Genomic DNA, 17,924 nt, shown 5'->3' with positions numbered 1-17,924 from the left:
CATGACGTTTATAGAAGCAGAGAAACTGTGAATGTGAAAGAAAGTTATTTAAATAATGAAGCTTCACTTCTGCTTTATTTGTGTTTACGCTTCTCCAAAACAGAGCTACTTCCTGCTGCTCACCCTGCAATACATACCATCAGTTTCACTTGGTAAAGAACTGAGATTTTGGGTCACAGTTCTATGGTGTAAAGTCAGTGATAAAGTCATATGTACATTTTTGGGCTGGCCAGCTTGGTAGATACTGTTTTAAAATATGCTATGTCATAAGATTGAGTTCTAGCCTATAGCTGACAACAGTGATTTAATCACCCTACATATTCCAATGCCTCTGCCACAGGTACAGCTTTTGCTCAATGAAGACGACATAACTGAGCTAAAATCAGACCGCTATTCAAAGACGAGGAAAAACAAAACAGCAAACTTGGAAACCTGAACCGAAGCATTCTAGGCTAAAGCATACTGCCACAGTGCAACCACTTTCACTAAAAAGCATGTATCTGCCTACCACAGGTACAACTTTTGCCCAGTGAAGACAACATAGTTGAGTAAAAGTTAGACCGCTGTGCAAAGACTTGAAAAAACAGCCCTGAACCGAAGCATCCTAGGCGTACTGCCACAACTGTCTTACTATTGATGATGTAGACTAGTTTGATTTGACACTTTAACAAATTCGCTGGCCACAGGTAACAACGTTTTTACATTTATTTTTTATTTTTTTGTTTAAACGGGACCTCACTTTTACAGCTCCTGTACATTCATCTTTTGAGTATAGATGGAGCTTCAAATTCAAACACTGGAGCTAGACATGGGAATGTAATGATTGGCCATAATACAGTGATAACATTCACATAAAACAAGTCAAAATTATTTTAAAAACAGCAGCTTAATTGCTTCATGGACTTAATTACTGTACAAAAGTACAGTACTTTGAAAAGTAATACTTTATCTTTTACATTTTTGAGTCTTTTACTTTCACTTCATTACAATTCAAGATACTATCATGAAATCTACTACTATCTAAAAGATACTGAGAAGTAAAAACTAAATTTGTCATATAATAAATATGTTGCGCTTTCATCAATAACTCAAAGGTGTCATCGTGCACCTTTTAGTAAATCCCTCCACTAAATACAGGATGTTTAATTACGGTTTAGAAACTTTAACTAGACCCAAGCAACTCTGTTTCATCAACAGTGAAGAAAATGCTGTAATGCTGTGCAGGGAATATTTTACCCATTTCCTAATCCAAAGACTTGATACACAAGTACAAGAGTGACCATTGCTGTCCTGGAGATCAGCCACACTGTGGAGTTCAACTCCAACCCAAATCAAACATAATCCAGGTAATGAAGGCCTCCAGGAGCATCAGAATATTAGAGCCAGGTGTGTTGAATCTGAAATTTCCAGGCTGGTAGATCTCCAGGACCTGGAACAGGCACCACTGCTCAAATACATTTAAAGTCAAGTACTCAAGTAAGCCAGCAGGATGTTGTGTAGGGCCTCCAGGTGTTCAGGAAGGAAATAATTCTACTATAATTTACTACCATCTTTCTCACTCCAGCTTTGCACTGAGGAGTTTTTCCTTTACTTGATGGAGGAAGAACAGCTTAAAGGTAGTTGTGATTGGCTGAGAGGCCTGTCATTAATTTAAAGTTCAGTATCCCCTTCTACCTGTGTCTGTGTGCGTCAGAGGTCTCGCTGTAGTGAGCAATGTAGCAGAAAAACTGGGTCATGGACTGTTTGATCCCTTAATTTAATAGTAACCAAGGATGTTTCATTTCTTGCTTCAACTTCAATGACTGTGCAAATGTACACAAGCACACAAACACAGATGCTAGTCCAGATGCATCTGAGGGGGTCCTGTGTCAAATTGAAATCGTTATCTTTAATCTGAAATTAAACTTGTTGTTCATCATTTCAAATCCCTAGATACCATGAACCACTCTCAAAGCTCACCAGCCTCCAAGTGACCGCCAGAAAGCATTTAATTGTGCTTGTCAAACTGTAACTAAGCAACATTGAAGTGCAGGACTTGTGCAACACAAATAGAACAGAACTGATCTCTCTCTAACCTACTTTTCCCTGAAAGGCTTTACCTTTTCACTGTTGCTGTTTGTCTATGTTGTACTGTCACCAGGTTGATGTAATCAAGCCCTGCCCCTGATGCCTGGCTGCATCCAGAAACACCATTACATCCCCTTTTTGGGCCACAAACGGAGGCGTTCAATAAGGCCATCTTCACTTTGGCCTGGGAAATCTGATCAAGCCTGTTTTTATTGAATCACGATGGTTGACTCTGTTCCATATGGCACTTTTTATGAATTTGTTTTGTTGTTCATCCGGGAACCAAACAGCAGTCTGCCACAGGATATTGTGGACAACTGGGAGAAGGAGAAATCAAATTTAGAATGTGTTGTCTGGTCTTTTATCCATTGTTTCTGTTAATTTTATCTATTCATTTGTCGAAGCCTTGATCAAAAACAGTCGCCTGAAGATTAGCTCTGTGGCAGAGCGCATGGGAAATGTACATGGAAATCTTTATTTTGGTGTAGGTGTCTGAATCGATTTGATATTTTTCTTTGCTGTTTAAATGGAATTACATAAGGACATAAGTAGTAGATAAGGACTAGTAATAGACATAAGTAGTTACAGTTACATAAGTTCAGATTTGCACTTTTGAACTTTTCTGTTTGTTTGAATGTAAAAATAAACAAAAGCGCGAAGATATTCTTTTTACAAAACAAGTCTAAATAATAATATCTGTAAACACACACACCCATACACACACACACACACACATATACACAGAAAAACTGAGACAGAAAACTGAATATTATTCAAACTGTAATAAAGGCAAATATGTTTTCTGCTCTTTTCTGAAAATGAAGATTCATTAGTTTGTACTGAGAAGCTGTTTTGAACTAGTATAAAATTGCAACATGCTATTGTAACTGCAATTTATAAGAGCTAAACAAATATTTGGATCTTTAAACAATAATTTGCTCTCTCTCTCTCCCTCTCTAGGAGGGGGAGGAGGGACAGAGGAAGGGGAGGGAATGATAGCTGAGAATAAGGATTAGAGTTCATGTTAATCATTGATCAGAGGTCCTCCTTCCTGACATCAGTGGGCTTTTGAGTAGTTACATGTGTGTGTGTGTGTGTGTGTGTGTGTGTGTGTGTGTGTGTGTGTGTGTGTGTGTGTGTGTGTGTGTGTGTGTGTGAGAGAGTAAGTGAGTGAGAGAAAGAGAGAGAGAGACACACACACACACACACAAGGAGTCATAGGGCAGTTCATGCAGGTAAAGCAATCAGATGTCTTCTCTTCCTCTTGGATTTGTTTGTTTTTCTATATTCCTTTTTCCTGCCTGTAGTGGTTCAGGATGAGTCCAGGTTCTAACCCTTCTTCACCGTCCGCTTTAAGTCTGATGTGACTGGATACAGTTCTCAGCAACCTTCATTAAGATGACCCGTGTCCACTCATCTCCCTGGGTTCTCTCTCTTCGCCTGTCCCTCCTTCTGGCAATCTGGGACAGAGCAAAATGTGGGTCCGGGGATGGGAAAAGCCTCTGGCAGCGGCCGCTGACCAACAACGACTTTCTGACAGGAACGTTCCCTGACGGTTTCCTCTGGGGTGTTGGAACATCGGCGTTCCAGACGGAAGGCTCCTGGGATCGGGATGGGAAAGGCGCGTCTATATGGGATCACTTCACCCACAAACTCTATAGAATGGGGAACAGCATTGGCATGGCAACAGCGGACACTGCCAGCGACAGTTATGCTCTCTGGGAGCAAGATGTGGAGTCAGTTCGATACCTCGGGGCAAAGTTTTATGCTTTTTCACTCTCCTGGCCGCGACTGTTCTCAGACGGCAATTCCACGGGACCACCCAACCCTGTCGCAGTGGAGCACTACCAGCAGCTGATCAGGATGTTGAAGGCACTAGGTTTAGAGCCTGTAGTGACCCTGTTCCACTGGGATTTGCCCCAAAGCCTGCAAGAGCACCTGGGTGGCTGGAAGAACCCAGAGATGGTGCGAGTCTTCAGCGACTACGCCACATTCTGTTTTGCTACGTTCGGCCGAGACGTCCGATATTGGATCACGATGCATAACCCACTCCTGCTAGCACTTCTGGGGTATGGGACAGGGGCTCATGCTCCAGGGGTGACCGGTGACCCTGCTGACCCCTTCATCGTGGCACACAACCTCATCAGGGTGAGTGCAAGGGCACAAGGTCAGAGGTGAATGGCGGGTTTCATTTTTCTTTGGGGGGGAGCTAGAACAAAATAATAGAGGGTAACTCATCTAATACTGTTCATTGATGTGCCTTGTTGAGATAACAATGCTGGAGGGCTAGTCATTCTCAGTGAACTTTGAACACCACTTTATGTGCCGCTACATTACTACAGACTGAGGTCTCGATGTGTGTCTGTTTATCTTAAAGTACTCATAGTCAAATGATAAGGAATCAGTGAAAATCTATCCTCTAGTCCCTAATAGTTCTAAGAATACATTTGATTCCTCAACATTTGCAGACGTTAGGCTACATTGTGCTAAATAATATAAATGTTGCTAAAATAATAAATGTTAGTTTATATGGACAAAATAATATTCATCTGGAAAAATGTGTCATAGATGCTAAACTGTATCCTTACATGTCAAATTACAAGTATTTTCTAAGTGAAATTACATTAACAGGGAGCAAACAAAAATTGTGTTTTCTGCAAATTTTACTGCAAATTAAATGTCTTTCAACTATGCATTTACACAGACATGAAATTGAGAAGAATTGTACTCTCTCTAGAGTATGTGCCCAGTTTCTTTTTCACTTAGAAAATCAACAATAACATATAATTTGATCAGGGGTGCCCAAACATTTGCATATGACTGAACATACAAAGGAGAAAGATCATTTAAACTATTAAAATTTCTTTAGAAATAAAATAAACAATGAATACATCATAAAAAATTTAGCACAATTGCAATAGAATAAAGAACATGGAAGCCATCAATATATCTTCTAGTTATTTTTCTGCCAATATCATGACCAAATGACATTTTAAAAAAAATGAGAAATACTTTCGAGGCCAACTGTGGCTTGGGACCCTAACCAAGTCCTTATACTCCTTATAGCAAGAAACAATCCTTTATTTGATTGATATAAAATAATTTACTTGAGATTCTTTCCAATTTCACAAAAAACAAATCATTATTATTATTATTATTATTATTATTATTATTATTGTATGTGTCACATTTTCAAGCATCTATAAACACATTCATAACATGTTATAATGCATTCATAAGGCATTATAAACGTGGCTATAAATATTCCTAAAAATGCATTACACGTTATAACCATGCTTATTACATATTAAATTGTTAACATAATACATTATAAGTACTGTTCATAACAAATTAAATGAGGGCTCAAATGTCAGATTTTAAACAAGTGCTGCCATCAGTGGTTTACTCAATGCCGGAAAGTGAATGTACACCACTGTTAATGTACACCACCGTTAGCCTGGCACTAACTTAACACTGCATGTCCAATAGAACGCTAGCAGACATTAGCCTTACTGTACTGTAGTGTAGTGATGTTACAGAGTGAAAGTTTCTAGCTATCTATTATCTCACCTCTCCCTCTCCAGGCCTTCACTCACCAGAGACTTCATGCTCAGTGTGATGTCAGGGGGGTTCAGGGGAGGGGCTTATGGGTGCTTGGTTTGCTGTGATGTAATGTAACATTTAAAGTGAGAGCGCTGGTTAAGAAAAGCACTTTGTAGCAGTAATTCTAGCCTGGACAACCTGTTTTGAGCATCTGAATATTCAGGACTGAAGCCCTGAAGATGCAGCTCTAACAGTACCAATGCTGAGAAGTAAAATACTGGAAATCTCAGGGTGTAAATAAACTTTGTATTTGTCTTTACTTTACACTCTCCAGGCTGGGACTGCCTTCTTTGGCACTGAAAGTATAACATGTTATTAGCACTATTTATAATGCATTATGTTTACAATTCATAATTTATAATAAACGTGGCTACAAAGTGTATTTCAGTGTAATTCATCCGTATGAATGCATTATAACATGTTATAACTGTGTTTATAGATGTTTACAAACATGGCATTCATAGAATTATTACCATTATTATTATTATTATTATTATTATTGTTCTTGTTGTTCTTGTTGTTGTTGTTCCCTCACAAAGTTCTTCACACTTACAAATCTCTTTATCAAACATAGTTCTTTAAGGGTTCTTTATGGCATCACTCAAAGAACCATCTGTAATGCCTTTTTTTGAGCTTATAGAGACTGAAGTAATGAATACCTACACAAATACAGATTTATATACTGTTATATTTGTCATTTTCAGTTTAAGAGAGACTTACTGCTTTCCGGATTGTTCACAGTGGTGGTGATAGGAACCAGATGTCTGAAGAGTTTAATGCCTCTAAAGCTCCCTCCCAAAAAGATATAGCATGAAATGTTTATGAATATGTTACGTTATGACTGAGACACTGTTTTGCAGTAGTTGTGAAATAAGATTTAGGCCTAAAATATATTTATAGTCCCAGAAGAAAATATATATTTTTCAGATATATTTAATCATCAGCAGCATTACATAGAAAAACTCAGAAGATGCATGTAGGTTCACTTGTGGTTTTGGATAGTAACATAGGTTTATTTGTGTTGTAGACATTGTGACTCTTGGTTCGTGTCACCACCATTGAAAATGCCGAATTGGGAAGTTTGTCCATAGTGTGACATTTTGCATTAAACCTCATTCTCCAGGGTACATTTTGGTTTTTCCATCTGAATTTACATGAGCAAATCATAAGGCAAATTATTCAGTAACTGCATGAAGTAAATGCAAATTTTTTTATTTTATTTATTTATTTATTTTGTAAAAGGTCCCCTCCAATTAAGAGAGCATGTGTTTCATGATCCCACATATTGCTGTATGCTTATAATTTACTTCTGAAAGCCCAAAATCTTAGACGCTTTTTGTATTATTTTCTAAAACAATTTCTCTTTAACAAAAAAGAAAAAGAGTGAGACTCCGACTCAAAGTCCTAGTCATTTGTGCAGCTGACAGATTAATCATTTTCTACATGTTACAGCAAATTTAGTGATTTATTGTTGCATAATAACAAGCTAAAGGCCAATCTCTGCCCCCTGCTTCAATACACTCATGAGACGGCTTCTGGAAATGTCAGTTGCATTGTATTAGAATGGCCTGAATGGAAATTGGGTATTATTAATTTACTCATTCCTTTTCATTTCACAGGCTCATGCTGAATCCTGGCACATATACGACAAGCAGTTCCGTCCCCACCAGCATGGCCAAGTCTCCATCACGCTCGGCTCCCACTGGGTGGAACCTTTTAAAGGACAAGCAACGGCAGTCAACGTGGAGTTGTGCCAGAAGTCCATGGAGGCTGTGATTGGCTGGTTTGCGGAACCCATACATGGAAGTGGGGACTACCCAAGCTCCTTGCAGGTCTCGCACCAGGGGCTCATCCCAGAGTTCACCCCAGAGGAGAAACTCTGGGTGCGTGGAACTGCTGATTTCTTCTCCCTGGCATTTGGGCCTGATACACCACGAGCTGTTCACAGCATATCTAGCTTTGGCCAGTCAGGAATGCTGAATCTGAGGAAAGTTCTGGTCTGGGTTCAGCAGGAGTACAGGGATCCACACGTGCTGGTAGCAGAGAGCAGCTGGTTCTCTGATGCCTCTGTAGGAGTGGAGGACACGGTAGCAATTTTCTATATGAAAAGGTTTATTAACCAAGTGCTTCAAGGTGAGTTAGGGTTGTAAGGATGTAGAAATGCATTTAGAATCTAGTACACATTACTTTTCATGTTTTATTACAAACCTTAATTCCCAAAAATGATGGCAAATACAAAAAAAGCAGTTATAAATGATAAATTATAAAAAAAGCTTTGGTTTGTAAATCCACTCTGACCTGTAGTTAAGCCAAAACCATACAAAGACAATATATTTGGTGTTATCATCTTCACTGTTTTTTGTAAATATATACTTATTCTGAAATTTAATAGCAACATGTTCCAAAAAATGTTGAGGTGGTTATGAATTATGAATGGTGTCTTCTCTGGGTCAAAGAAGCACAGGACCATCCAGACTGTTACGAGCATAAAGTTCAAAAGTCAAGGTCTGTCATGGTATGGAGGTGTATTAGTGGGTACGTGTCACGTCTGTGAAGGCACCATTAGTGCCGAAAGATATATGTACGTTTTGGAGCAATATATGCTGCCTTCTAGACATCGTCTTTTTCAGGGATGTCCATGATTATTTCAGTATGACAGCACCAAGCCACATTCTGCACATGTAACAACAAGTGCTGGACTAGCCTGTCTTTCTCCTATAGAAAACTTGGTTTATTATGAAGCAAAGCCTCTTAGAAATTCCACTTTCAAAACTGGATCAGTTGGTGCCTTCAGTCCCTAAACAATAAAAAAATTGTTAAAAAGAAAGGTGGTGTTACATAGCATTAAACATGTTCCTATCTGGAATGAGCATACAATACATTTAACAAAGGTCAAATATCATGTTTTTGTGCTGTTTTCAACTTAATACAGGGATGAAAGCATTTACAAATCCTTGCTTTCTGTTCCTATTCATATTCCACATACAGTTCCCACTATTTTAGAACTGAGGTTTGTATAATGTTAATATGCACACCAAATTGATATTTTTATCTGTATGCCCCAGCTGTGGTTGTGGACCACGTGAAGGTGTTCGGCTACACTGCCTGGTCTCTGGTGGATGGCTTTGAGTGGAATAATGGGTACAGCATAAGAAGAGGACTCTTCTACATAGATTTCAATCAACCTCAGCGCACCAGAGTCCCAAAGACAACAGCTCAATTCTACAGGAAGGTTGTGAAAGACAATGGATTTCCTACCAACGAGACAGGAAAGGATATCACGGGTCAGTTTCCTTGTGACTTCCATTTTGGAGTGGCAGACTTTACCCTGCAGGTGAGTATGGATAGGGGGATGTAGTGGTTTTGATCCCCTGGTCCTGGAGTACCTATGCAAAAGAAAGGCTTTTAATTGGCTAATTAGTTGTATGCAATATGTTGTAGCAGAATGAATACCAAAGTAAATGCAAGGTAAGGGTGCTTCAGGACCAGGGTTGGCAACTGCTAGAGTAGTTGCAGCTGACTTAGCTGGTAGGTTTGCTACAATCATACAAAATCATTATTGCAATGCTTTTGCTAAGTTCAATATTGCTATAAATAATAAGGCTTTCATTATAAAATTTTTTCAGTGTGGACAGAATGAAGCAATACATGCGGTAAACATGGTGTTTCAAGGAAAGAGGTAGGATAACTTGAAAGAGTCAGCAAACATTTGGTTTGGGTAGCAACTATGCTAGCTATTGCAATAGTTTGGTATGTTATAGATCATATTTCTTACTAAAACTGCAGCTGGGTTAGCTATAATGTTAGCTAGATAACATACTTGCGGCAGACTAACCAGCGATTTCAAGCTGTTTTGCCTCTTTCCTGTAAACACCTCATCTACTCTATAGTAGTGATTCAACGTTGCATTTCATGAAGGTTTTTCTACAATAGAAGGCTAGTTATTTGAAGCTGTGTTAAATCTGACAAGTTTTAGTCAGGAGCTACTGTCGTACAATGTAAACCCTCTACTAAAGACTAAAGACTCAGCTCAGGCTTATGCAGAGCGAATTGTGAACATCTCTGCTGTGTCTCTTGTTTGGCAGGTACATCTACAGCCATTTTCTCCTCAGTTCACTGATCCTCTCCTGTACCGCTGGAATTACACCGGTGATGGTACCCTGCGTCCTGTTATCGGAGTAAGGCTTCGCACACGTGGCTCACAGTGCAGTGACTTCCTGGCTATTCAACGTCACATCCAACTAGTAGAGATGACAGGGACATCACACTACCGCTTCGGTCTGGACTGGCCCCAGCTCTTCCCAAATGGTGACATCTCGTCAGCAGACAGGGAGGCAGTACGATATTACCGCTGCTTGCTGACTGAACTCCAAAGGAAGGGCATCCAGGCAGTCGTCACACTCTACCAGCCCAGTCTCAGGTCACCGACAATGGGCATGCCCAGCCCACAGCATGACAGTGGTGGCTGGATGAACACAAGCATGGTGGAGGCTTTTGCCAACTATGCCACTTTTTGTTATCAGGAGTTTGGTTCACTGGTGCAAGTTTGGATAACCATTAATGAGCCAAACCGGCTAATAGAAACATACAACAGAAATGCACAAGACAGGGAAAGGGTGGTCCGTAATCTGCTGCTGGCACATGCTCGTGCTTGGAATATCTACCACACGCACTTTCGCCAACTGCAGGGCGCGAAGGTTAGCTTTACAATCCATGCTGATTGGGTGGAACCAGCGAATCCCTTTGTGAAATCACACAGAAATGCTGTTCAAAGCTTCATGTTACTTGAGCTTGGCCGATTCCTAGATCCTTTCTTGAAGGACATGGATCACCCCAACAAAAAAACTGTCCTGACTGTTTTCACTCAAACTCCTTCCATCTGCCATACTTCTCTGAGGATGAGAGGGCTGAGCTCAAGGGGGCTCTAGATTTCATTGCTCTTAATCACTTCACAACACGGCTTGTATTATCCAAGGCTCCCTTGACCGAGACCTATAACCATGGCTATTCCCTCATGTATGACCCCACATGGACCTCCTCGAAAAAGGGCCAGGCTCTTGCCCCCTGGGGGCTCAGAAGGGTCCTAGGTTGGGTAAAGGATCGCTATAGAGACAGTCGCTCCATTGTCATTACAGCGACAGGGATTGATGACCAGGCATCCCATGATGACCAGTTGAGGCAAACCTATATAAGGAGCTACTTGCAGGAAGTGCTGAAAGGTAAGTTCGACATAATAAAATATTTATAACCTTCTGAACCTAGAAACATTTGAAATTTTTTGATGGAAATAAAATGACCTGAATATGTGCTAATGCTTGCTTTCACCAAAGAATTTTTCTGAAAATTCTGTACCCAGGTTTTTCGGTGGTGTCAAATGATATGTAAAAAATATTTTAAATCTTTCTTCATACCCACCATATAAAGTTTTAATACGTGTAGTACTTACTGTGTAGTAGATATGGTTGACAGCCAGCCTTGAGCTGAAGGCTAAAGACTTACCTTGTTCATGCCTGGGTAATCTAATCATAAGTGGACAACACTAAGTACAGGTATGAACAAGGTCCAATGCATCTCCAAGATGCACTGTGATTCAATCACTCAAACCAACTTCAGAGTCAGTCAGCAATGCCTATGACCACATAACATTTGTTGCATGAATTCTAAAGCATCTTGATGCATCCCTGATTGCAACAAAGAACTGTCTAATCAACTGCATCATCACAGCACAGTTGAAAGCAGTATTTTCCTTCTTTGCTTGTTTTAAGGTGTCTTAGCAAACCATGTGCCTATAAAAGATCTGTAACAAGCTGTACATGTACACAAACATGGTCATTTTCATGAGCACAGGGAGAGACTAACATAGTAAACATTACAACTCCTCCTCCAGTCATAAAATCCAATCTCAAGTGGTCACAGGAGATTCATTCGACACACATGTAAGTGGCAAGTTTATTGAGTTGTACATATTGCCGTCCACTTGTAATCAAATCACTCTCAACATTAGCAGTTGTGGGAAGGAGGTTAGGGAACCAGCCTTGTGACTTGAAGGTTGCCAGTTTAATCCTCTGAGCTGACAGGACATGACTGAAGTGCCCTTGAGCAAAGCATCTAACCCCCCAACTGCTCCCTGGGTACTGTGGATAGGGCTGCCGACCGCTCTGGGCATGTGTGCTCACTGCCCCCTAGTGTGTGTGCATTAACTAGTGTGCATGTGGGTGTTTCACTGCACAGGAATTAATAAAGGTTAACTTGTGTTAACATGTAAAACATTATTCAGGGGCGGTTGTGGGCTGCAGGTTAGAGAACAAGCCCTGTGACTGGAAGGTCACCGGTTAGATCCCCTGAGCGGACAGTATGTGACTGAAGTGCCCTTGAGCAAGGCACCCAAACCCCAACTGCTCCCTGGGCACTGTTGATTGGGCTACCACCGCAACCCCCAACTGCTCCCTGGGCACTGTGGATAGGGCTGCCCACCGCTCTGGGCATGTGTGCTCACTGCCCCCTAGTGTGTGTGCCTTTACTAGTGTGTATGTGGTGTTTCACTGCATGGATGGGTTAAATCAGAGGTGATATTTACCTGTTGTGGGACTATTAAGGGTCACTTGAGACAGGTGTTAATACCAAGTGTGAATGAAGTATAGAGCTTATAAACAGTTCAGTCTGATGTCCACTATGAATTATTTGTTGAACACACTGTAAGTCTTAAGGCAAGTTGATAGCTTGTTTGTATGCAGATTTAAGCTCTGTTTCTAGTCGAGTAAATTGCAAGCGTTTAATAAATGTATTTACAGCCGTTGCGACTGTACTTAATGTATCCTGTACTGGTAGATGATTGAATGATTAAATGTTTGCACAGCTGTTGTTGCTCTAGCTATTAATGGGTCAGGTGTGTTCTAAAGGAAGTCTTGTTTTGCCACTATCTGACGCTAATGGCTGCAATTAATCTTCAGCCTTCAATAAGGTCTAAGGTCAAAGGTTGCAGTACACAGTGTTGCAGAAGCATTTCCTCACACACAGTTCCTCTGACTTATCCACTGACCTCTGGCTTGGAGCTGTGCTTTATGGACAACCTTTGAGATCATAACCATGAGCCATGATTGTCATGCATTCTTGCCTCAGCACAGTTAGGTTTATAGCTGTCTGTGAGTGGTGTGATCATGGCATGACCACTGGTATTGTGAATGTACAAACCCAGTTATAAAAAAGATGGAAAAGTATGTGAAGTGCCAACCTGCATTCATTTGATGCCTGCTATGTTTCAAAAATGTTGAAACAGGAACATGTTAATCATTGTGTTACATCACCTTTACGTTTACTAGCATATAATAAATGCCTGGGGACTGAAGACACAAATTGATTCGGTTTTGAAAGCAGAATGTTTTGCCAGTTATACAAATCTTTAGCTGTGCAATTGTATGGGGTCTTTGTTATCATATTTTGCACTTCATAATGCACCACACATTTTCAGTATGAGACAGGTAGATCAGTTTAACACCTACACTCTCTGATTACATAGCCATGCTGTTGTAGCATATGCAAAATATTTCTGCCGTCATGGTTAAATCAGCATGAACGTCCCTGAAAAAGACGTCATCTAAAAGGCAGTATGTGTTGCTTTAAAATGTCTGCATACTTTTCTGTGTTAAATGTATTTTCACAGCGCAAGTTACCCTCTATCACACCTGCATACCACAACAGATCCTGGCTTTGGAATTTTACGCTGATAACAATCTGAATGGTCCTTCTTTGGCCCGGAGAACACAATGTCCAATATTTCCATAAATAGTGTTTCCATAACTTGTCAGACCACTATACATGTCTCCACTGTATATGAGTCCATTTTAGATGAGCTCAGGCCCAGAGAAGTCAGCATTTGTCCCACAAATTTGCATGCAAACTTGCATTTGTGGATGGAGCAATGAACTGAGCAATGAAGTATTCGTTTGAGGTTTTTTGCTTTTTATGCACAGAGAATCTTTTGATAATATTATGTGCCATAAAATCTTTGCAAACGCTTGTTGAGGTAGATTGCAGAGTGACAAGCCTCAACCCATTCTTGGTCATAAAGGTCTATCCTGATTGCTCCTTTTTACCCATATATGATTACATTACCTCTTTTGAATAATGTATAATGAACATTTAACAATTTTTCTAGTCTTAAATCGCCACATCACACCTTTTGTGGAATATGTTGCAGACACTGATTTGCATATATTAACAAGAAATGATTAAGTTGATAAGATAAAAAATTAAATATCTTGTTTATGTACGGTTTTCTTTTAAATACAGATCAAAGAAGATTTAAGAAGAATTAATTATTGCTTTCTGTTTTATTTGCATTTCACATACTGTTCCAACTTTTTTGGAGTCAGGATTTGTACATGGCCTATAGTTTAAAAAGAAGCTTATTGATTGAAATCATGTTGGCTGAAATGTTGTTACAAAGTGAGAAAGTGCATGGGACTTTTTCCATTTACCTGCTGCTAGCAGGCTTGACACAATTTGTACATAATCGCCTGATCACAATTATTTAAGCTAAGCAATTACTCTCCACAGAAGCTTTCACAATGAAATGTTTATGTTGCGACAAACAGAATGTGACTGATGTTAGATGAGATGTTAGATGTGGCACTGATGTTAGATGAGAAGGCCTGACTCGCAGTTAAAGTTCCAATTAATCATAAAAGTGTGCTGTGCAGTTGAGGTCAGGGTTCTGTGCAGGCCACGGGTTCCTCCACACCAAACTTGTCAAACCACGCTCGCTCTGTACACAGGTGAGCAGTCATGCTGGAACAGTAAAGTTCCTTCCTGAAACTGTTGCCACAAAGTTAGAAGCATATAATTGTGTACAATGTCGTTGTATGCTGTAGCATTAACATTACCCTTTACTGGAACTAAGGGACTGAGCCTAAACCCTAAAAGACCCTAGACCATTATCCATCCTCTACCAAACTTTACTGTTGGCATTATGCATTCTGGTAGGTAGTGTTCTTCTGGCTTCTGCCAAACCCAGATTCATCTAGCATCTACCACATAGTGAAGTGTAATTTACTGCTCCAGAGAACATCTCACCCACTGAATTATGTAAAAATTTTAAATATCAAGGGACCTTTATATCTTATGAAAATTTGCCTGACATCAAATAGAGCATAATGGGCTAAAATAGCCTTAACATCTGACCAAGATGAAAGAGACATTCCACTGATTTCTTCAAAATTTCTGCATAATTCAATCTGTGAGATGTAAGCAGAGACATTCAGAGTGGTTTGATGTGAAATGTATTATAGAGAATCTTACCAATCCAAATTTATTTACAATGCTGGGAACCAGAGGTCATGGTGTCTACAGCACTCATGATAGCCATTTTATTCACTGTCTAAAATAACAATTGGGCCTACATGTATCTTTATGTTATGTTGACAAATGGTAAAATATTGGCAAATACAAAATGATGAGTCTTTTCTTGGGCACTATTTTGCCATAACATGAACCATTCTGACTTCTTTCAAAACTGTCATGAAAAAAATGTCTCAGGCACTAAAAACTCACGCCTCTTTTCTCTTCTTCTTTACAGCACGGGAGATGGATGGCATCGATGTGGGTGGGTTTTATGTCTGGAAGCTCCAGGATCATCATGGTTCTGACTTTGGCTTCTTCACTTCCTCCCACCACCGTTCCCAGCCCAAAGCATCCGTTACAGTCTACCGGGAGCTCATCTCTCAGCGTGGTTTTCCTGTCACCACCGGCGATCCTGTGACCTCACCCCTGGTGATGCCGTGTGAGCTAAATGAAAGGAGAATGGCCTGCTGGCTCTGTAACGGACTGGCTGAGAACAGGCCCCTGCTATTCTTTGGCATATGTGTAACAATTAGCATGCTTATGCTCGCTGGTGTCATCATCACTTCTGTGGTGGTGAAGAGCAGGAAGCACAAGAGGAGAGGGGTGATCCAGGCCATGCCACAGCGGCTGCACCGGCAGCAGAGGTTTGCCATGCAGAGGGTAGCACACAGAATCTGAAGGCCAAAATTGTTGAAGGAATAATTGGGCATAAAAATCTATTTAACACAATTTCCCTCTTTCCCTCGAATGTTGTCAGTCGACTGAAACATGTTTGCTTACTGTTTTTGCTGTAAAACTCCATCAGGCTTTGTTTCTTACTGTATGATAGAGCAATACGTGCTTTATTGACAAATTTAAGGCAATTAAAGTAATTTTTAATGCCATTTTGTAAAATCTGTAATGCTGCTTAGAGCTTATCATTTCATGAACCTCTATTCTGTGTATTATTACTTCAATTATGAAGCAGAAATCTTTATAAGTACCTCGAGGACCACTCCTACAATAATGCTAATTTAATTTAGAGGGTATTTCTGTGAGTAGTGTTCACTTCTTAGTTTAACACTAAGCCGGCTCCCCTTAAATATGGACATTTGAAGCATTTCACATTCAAATGAAACATTCTTCACTTTGTAAGTTTACAGTGAATCCTTTGGTAAAAGCTAAAGCTAACTAAATATTATTGGAGGAGGTTGTTAGCTTGTTAGCTAGGAGCTATTGAGGCCTAGTTAAATCAAACCTTTTACATCACATAAATGCAATTTGCAACAGCTAACATTTTATTTTACTTTGTACCCATACAATATGTAAAAACCTACATACAGTACAAACGAGAAAACCTGCTAGTGTGGGTTTGTTTGCTTTTTTTTTAGTTATACTTTGAAGCTAAGAGGCATAAGTTAACGGATATCCAAAACTGACAAAATATTGCAGTTGTAGTCAGAATGTGAGACCATACTTTAAAAAATCCACCCCAGAGCACTTGTACTTTTACCATCTTTAAGATACTTCATAAGAAGGGGGTTTTGCTAGTCTTTGAATCAGGAAATCCCATTCTCTAGACTATGGTGGTACCACTGTTGGAGGCAAGTAAGCATGTTTACAATAGGTTTAATTTTCCATTTTAGCCGGAGTGTCTCTATAACAACTCGGTTAACAAATTGGTTTGAGAAAAGTTTAATGTTCTAGGTATTCAGCTTGCATGATGCAAGCCTCCATTACTTGTTAGCTACATTAGCCGTGCAGCATCAGAGCAAAGCAAACTTTAGATGGCAAACATGTCTTGGCTGATCTACAATTTGGAATAAATGGAAAACTGTGTACATTTGATTTTATCACTATAAGTAGTGAAACACTGGTGCAGTTATTGGCCTTATTGTTTTCCATGAGGTCAGTTACTATATTTTTTCTCTTCATTAATTCTGTTCTGAAAATGACCATAAGTGAGCAAAGCCAAGTACAGCCACGTACAACATCAGTTTATGGGTTGACTTGCTCAGGGCACAATGAAGTCCTTAAGTGTTTAAGTGGTGTTGTTGGACAGTACAACCACAGTTTACTGAAGGATCAGGTAGGGATTTGATCCAGTGACCTCACAGCAGCTTGTAACTAGGGCTAAGAGTTCCATCCATCCATCCATTTGACTGAGAGTTGACTGCAAAAATTTGATTCTCTCATTTCAGGCATTTGAGAATCAAGAGTTGACTCTAAAGCTTTGAAATGCATACGGTGAGCAAAATGCCACTAGGTCATTTACTAAATACACCTGAGTGACTAAACATTCTCTGGAAACCTAAAATCTCAAACTGTATCATATCACAAACATGCCAGCTGTAATCCAGCAGTCATTGTTTTCCTGGTAATGTAGCAAATCCTGTTAATACTCTTGGTAATTTCACAGGAATTGTGGTAGATCCATCAACTCTGACTTGTGTTCACACTTAAGCCTTTCCCATGTAAAGTTGCACTATGCGTGATTATTTGATAAAATTAAAATAACTGGCTTTGTTGAGTCAGGAGGAAAAAAAAGTTTTGTGGTCCATGTCATATGTCTATGTTTTAGTATCATGCGCACAGGCTCGCCAAATACTCTTTGAATCATCAGATTCATACACTTAGGCAAGGGTAAAATATTCTTCTGCACATTGCATGCAATTACCTATTTTTACCAGAGAGGTCTCCAAATCCCCACATCTTACACAGTGCAGCTTTAATTTAAGTTAAATTCTAGCTTAGAAGTTCTTGTGAAAATTAGGCTTATATGTTGATTGTTTGAATCTTGAACTGAGAATATTATTGCATGTAATCAACTCCATCAATTTCCATGGAATCAGCTTAGAATCAGAATAAGTTGCCTCCAGAATTTCTGTACTCAAACTGCCCGACATATAAAACTGGTGTATTGATTGCCACTTGAA

General features: G+C 39.8%; 1 protein-coding gene across 1 annotated transcript; it reads left to right on the top strand.

Moving 5' to 3' along the window:
• Positions 1-3,243: 3,243 nt before the first annotated feature.
• klb (klotho beta) lies at positions 3,244-17,535 on the top strand. The gene is given in 6 exon segments (XM_017709740.2): positions 3,244-4,215; positions 7,290-7,803; positions 8,736-9,004; positions 9,756-10,547; positions 10,550-10,889; positions 15,245-17,535. Coding segments are annotated over 6 exon segments (3,108 nt in total). The 5' UTR covers positions 3,244-3,465; the 3' UTR covers positions 15,688-17,535.
• Positions 17,536-17,924: the final 389 nt, after the last annotated feature.

The sequence above is a fragment of the Pygocentrus nattereri genome, chromosome 14, assembly GCF_015220715.1.
Source record: "Pygocentrus nattereri isolate fPygNat1 chromosome 14, fPygNat1.pri, whole genome shotgun sequence".
In the NCBI taxonomy this organism is placed as follows: Eukaryota; Metazoa; Chordata; class Actinopteri; order Characiformes; family Serrasalmidae; genus Pygocentrus; species Pygocentrus nattereri.
Note: the sequence above shows the minus strand (reverse complement) of the source record. Positions and strands in the feature narration are given on the sequence as shown.